Here is a 4,706-nt window from a genome sequence, read left to right as displayed (position 1 = left end):
GGTGTGTGGCTGCGTGAGTCTGCGGGTGAGAAAGACAGGCTTCAGCGTGGTGGGGAGGGGGCCTACCTGGTGGGCCTTGTCCCACCGGGGTTCTGAGACTGGGGTCATTGGGTTGGGTCCAGGGAAGGCCTAGGCAAGGAAGGACTTCAGTTGGAACTGAAGACAGTTTGGATCATTTTGTTTGTTGCTTTGCTTTGCTTTGCTTTGTTTTTAACAGAATTTTATGTTAATTCACACAAAGAGGCAAAAGAAAGTTGGGGACTAGAGAGAACAGAGAGATTTGTCCTCGACGGAGCGGCCGTTCCACCTATGACCCTAGCCAGCCTCCCAGACGCGCACACACCCTCAAGGTCCCCCCACCCCACGGGACCGCGGACTCACCCCCACCTCTCTCGGGATCTTTGCGCCTCAGCGCTCCGGATCCGCGATAAAAGCAGGCAATTTCTTCCCTCCGCTGCCCCAAGGCCTGGTTGGGTGGGCGACGCGGGCCTACGCCTAGGGTGGCAATCGTTTCTGGGATTGAGGCCGAAAGGCAACGGGCGCTCCTGTGGCAGCAGGATGTGTGTCGTGTAGCAAAGCCTCGCCACCGAAAGTCTCCCCTGCAGCCCGCCGGTCGCCGCGACCCCAGCACTCGGGGCGCACGTGGACCCAAGGCTGGCGAGTTCCCAGGGCGGCCCCTGGGGCCGACTCCCCGCACATTTCCGCTCCCTCTGAGACAGCCCCGCCTCTCCCCCCTCCCAACCCGTGGCTCCTTCCTAGACCTGGGGCACCCCGCTTTACCCACCGTTGTGGGGCACTGTGTGGAAGGTCCACACCCTCGCCCCGACTCCCACCGTGCCTACTGACGCCCGGGGGCGTGGTCCACAGGCCGTGACCCTGCCAGCTGAGGCCGGGCTTCCCCAGCTCCGCCGGCCCATCCCAGACTGCGCCCGAGCGGCTCTGGCCAGAGGAGGGCCGCCGCGGCCGGGCGGGAACCGGTTTCTGCTCATTCGGTGCCAGCGCTGCCCGGGCTCCTGCAGGCTTGGCGCGGCTGGGACTCCTGGGCGGAGAGAAGACGGTCCTCGCCGGCACCCCTGGATGACCCCATAGATTCGCCAGGGCCGCACGAGGGCGCCCGAAGGCGTGCGGGTGGGAGAAGTTGGACCATACCAGGAGGCCTACACCCAGGCACTGGGTTTGAAGAGGCGGAAAAGAACCTCCGTGGTCCCATCCCCTCCCCATTTGGGCAGAGCCTGCTCACCGCGAGGCTGTATGAAACTACCTTGAGGGGGCACTCTGCCAGCCAACCGAACACAGTGTAGCAGTAGCCTGCTCGCATTGAAAGACGCTGGTCAGTACAGTGGATAACCGAAAGATCAAGTCAGCAGTTCAAGCCCACCGGTCACTCCCCCAGGGAGAGATAGAGCAGCCTGCTTTTGTAAAGATTTGCAGCTTTGAAAAACCCTAGTGGAGCCGTTCTACTGTCGCCCAAGAGGTCGTTCTGAGTTGAAATCAAGTCCATGGCGACGGGTGTTCGGGTTTGAAGTGTATCGAGCACTTCAGATGTGCTGGGCCCTACACTAAGCTCTTGATATGTTTTGCTTCATTTAACCTGAAAGAACTATTACTTCTCCTTTCTTTCAAACTGAGCAACCCGAGGCTTAGGAATACCCAAGGCCAGGATTCGAACCAAAGACCATTCTGTAACATACCTGCTCAGTATGGCCCCTGCAGGGCTCACAAGTGCAAATGCAAAGGAGGCCCAGAGAGGTCCACAGGCTACCAGCTAGATACAGGTTGAGACCTAGGTGGGAAGTGATAAACAGCTTGACTGTCTTTCCCTAACACGTGCTGCAAGTTCAGAGGCAGGAGATCTGGGCCCACTTCCTCGGAAGAAGGTGTTTTTGAGCAGAGCCTTGGAGAATAGAGTGAGGAAGAGCTTCCAGGTGCAGAGGATAGCGTGAGCAAAGGCCACACGGTGCAACAGACACTTTGCCCATCCACAAATGTATAACCCTGTTTTCTTGTGGATATTGCGCCTGGTAGTTACAGACCAGGGGTTTTCTTGCCCCACCCACCACCCCCAGACGCTGGAAGCCCACGCTCTCGCATCATCTGCCCTTGAGTTGGGTCGCAGAAAAGTAAGCAGCCCAGAACTAGCCAGGTTGAGCTGGAGTCTGTGTGCTGGGCCCCCGGATCCCTGTGGTCGGTCGCGCCCACAGCGGCTCCCACTTCGCGCCGGTCTTAACCCTGGTCTATTTCTGTGAGCGCCGCGACATCCCACCGGGCGGATGCGGAGGGCGTGGCGTACCTGAGCTGGAACCAATGGGAGGGAGGCCGGTGGAGGGCCACGCCCCCGGCGTGACGTATACCTCCGGGACAGAGGCTTAGCTGCCCCGGCCCCCCAGTCCCTGCAGTGGCTGTAACAAAACCCAGACCCCCCGGTCCCGGCCAATGGAGGCGAATTAGACTGGGGCCCGACCGCGTCTGTCAAAAGCCCGACAGGGCAGCAGCGGCGGAGTGCAGGAGGAGAGCTGGAGCCGCTGCGCTGCCTCTCCGCCCCCGTCGGGATTTATTGAGTACTTGGGCTGGACAATTAAGTGGCCCTGATGATGTTACCAAGCCCGGTCACCTCCACCCCTTTCTCAGTCAAAGACATCTTGAATCTGGAGCAGCAGCAGCAGCAGCAGCAGCACTTCCACGGCGCGCATTTGCAGACAGAGTTGGAGCACCGTTTCCACTCGGCACCCTGCATGCTGGCGGCCGATGGGGCGACGTTTTCTGACGGAGGGGAGGAGGACGAGGAAGAAGAGGGAGACAAACTGTCCTATTTGAACTCACTAGGCGCAGTCGAAGGCCACGGGGAGTCAGGGCTCTGTCCCCAGAGCTATGTCCACACGGTCCTGCGCGACTCGTGCAGCGGGCCCAAGGAACATGAAGAGGAGCCCGAGGTCGTGAGGGACCGGAGCCAAAGTGAGTAGAGGGGGAAAGAAACGCACCTGCACATCTGGAACAGCCCACAACCCTTTGCCGGTACGGCTGCCAGCCCCTTTAGCCTTTGATGGGGTCTTGTGGCCTCCCCCATCCCCACCCCTGGTCAATGAAAACACAGGTACCTGTGAAGGAGCCAGGACAGAGGGGGAAGGCTGAGGTGACCTCTGACATCTCCCCATAGAGGAGTGGGGTGGTGGGGGAGGAGGTGATTGTGGCTGCGGTGAGGGACATGGGCTCAGTTGCTGGGGCTAGACAACCCTCCAGTGGGATTTTCCCAAGAGCTAGAGGGTTAGGAGCCCTTTTGAGAGGCGAGTCTGCTGGGACCAGGGCAGGCGACCCCCTCTTCTCTGAAAAGACCGCCCAAGCAGTTTGATTCCCCAGCGTCAAGGGGCCCAGGGACTCAGCCAAGACTACCTGGGTGGCTTCTTCCCGGCTTTGCTCCGAGTCAGCATTACCCCCAACCAATGTCCCTTTGCCTGAGAGGGAAGGATGATTAGAAGGGCAGGGGAACGTAGTCCTTTCTGTGTGACAGTGATACTCCCATCCCAGGGACTACAGCTTCCTGTTTGAAAAATTGTAATGCTTTGCTTTGTGTCCCAGACTGTGGGCAGAGTACCAAAGTCCGCCACACTTGGTTTGGGGAGTCGAGGGAGGAAGGGATTCTGAGGGGACAGTTAAGAATGGCTTCCTCCCACCCCCTTCAAGGAGGTCTAGGGTGGCAGTGGCCAAGGACAGTTCTGACAGCTGCTCTGGGCCGAAAATCGGCAAGCAACTGTCGTCCACCAATCAGACACCTCTTCTTAAGGTAACAGGCACATCACTCGCACATTTATTTAACACTGGGCAGGTAGTCTTTTAAAAGGAAACAAAAATGTGTCCAGGGGATAACACACAAGGGTTGCATTCAGATATTTCCCTCCAGCCAGATTTCCGCACCACTCACGCAACCCTGGCCCGCAGTACAACACACACGCCCCGCATCTTCAGAGTTCCTGCAGGAGTTGAAGCGAACGAGTTTGCAAATACTGTAGTTAGTATGTAGTTAGACACTTTCATGCTGAAAATAGTCATTAGCTCGCCGAGTCGGAGTCGCGTTTAATACAGGGTAATCTCTCCAAGATGCAGATGCCCAGTCTCTGGTAGATGTGCACTGCATACTGACTCCTCCTCTCACGGACTGCTCCTTTTCCCACCAAGGGCATTCTGAGGGGGCCCAGGCTGTCAGAGGGACCCAGGACACCCAGTGCCCCAATCCAGATATTGACTCTGGCACGCTCCAGGGGCCATGGTGCCCCGGCGTGCAGGCGGTGAGACCAAGAACAGATAAAGGCTGCTGTGGTCTTTGTGTTTCTTCTGCATGCAGCAAGCTGTCAGCTGAAGAAGCCCCTGGAGGCGGTGGGCGACAGCAAGGCGGCGGCGGAGAGCGAGAGGCCGAAGCCGCGCAGCCGCCGGAAGCCGAGGGTGCTCTTCTCCCAAGCCCAGGTCTTCGAGCTGGAGCGCAGGTTCAAGCAGCAACGGTACCTGTCGGCGCCCGAGCGCGAACACCTCGCCAGCAGCCTGAAGCTCACGTCCACGCAGGTGAAGATCTGGTTCCAGAACCGCAGGTACAAGTGCAAGAGGCAGCGGCAGGACAAGTCCCTGGAGCTGGGCGCACACGCGGCCCCGCCGCCGCCGCGCCGCGTGGCCGTGCCGGTGCTGGTGCGGGACGGCAAACCGTGCGTCACGCCGGGCGC

The 4,706-nt window shown here is 59.4% G+C and overlaps 1 protein-coding gene across 1 annotated transcript in view; it reads left to right on the top strand.

Moving 5' to 3' along the window:
* Positions 1 to 2,588: 2,588 nt before the first annotated feature.
* Positions 2,589 to 4,706, top strand: part of NKX2-3 (NK2 homeobox 3) — a 2,568-nt gene continuing 450 nt past the window's right edge. Inside the window, exons 1-2 of the mRNA XM_004701321.2 lie at positions 2,589 to 2,952; positions 4,337 to 4,702. Of these exons, the coding sequence (XP_004701378.2) occupies positions 2,589 to 2,952; positions 4,337 to 4,702 (730 nt within the window). The remainder of the gene's footprint in view (positions 2,953 to 4,336; positions 4,703 to 4,706) is intronic.

This window comes from Echinops telfairi, unplaced genomic scaffold (assembly GCF_000313985.2).
Source record: "Echinops telfairi isolate 266 unplaced genomic scaffold, ASM31398v2 ScPeMD7_70;HRSCAF=299, whole genome shotgun sequence".
In the NCBI taxonomy this organism is placed as follows: domain Eukaryota; kingdom Metazoa; phylum Chordata; class Mammalia; order Afrosoricida; family Tenrecidae; genus Echinops; species Echinops telfairi.
The sequence above is the reverse complement of the archived record's forward strand: the minus strand, read 5'-3'. Positions and strand labels throughout refer to the sequence as shown.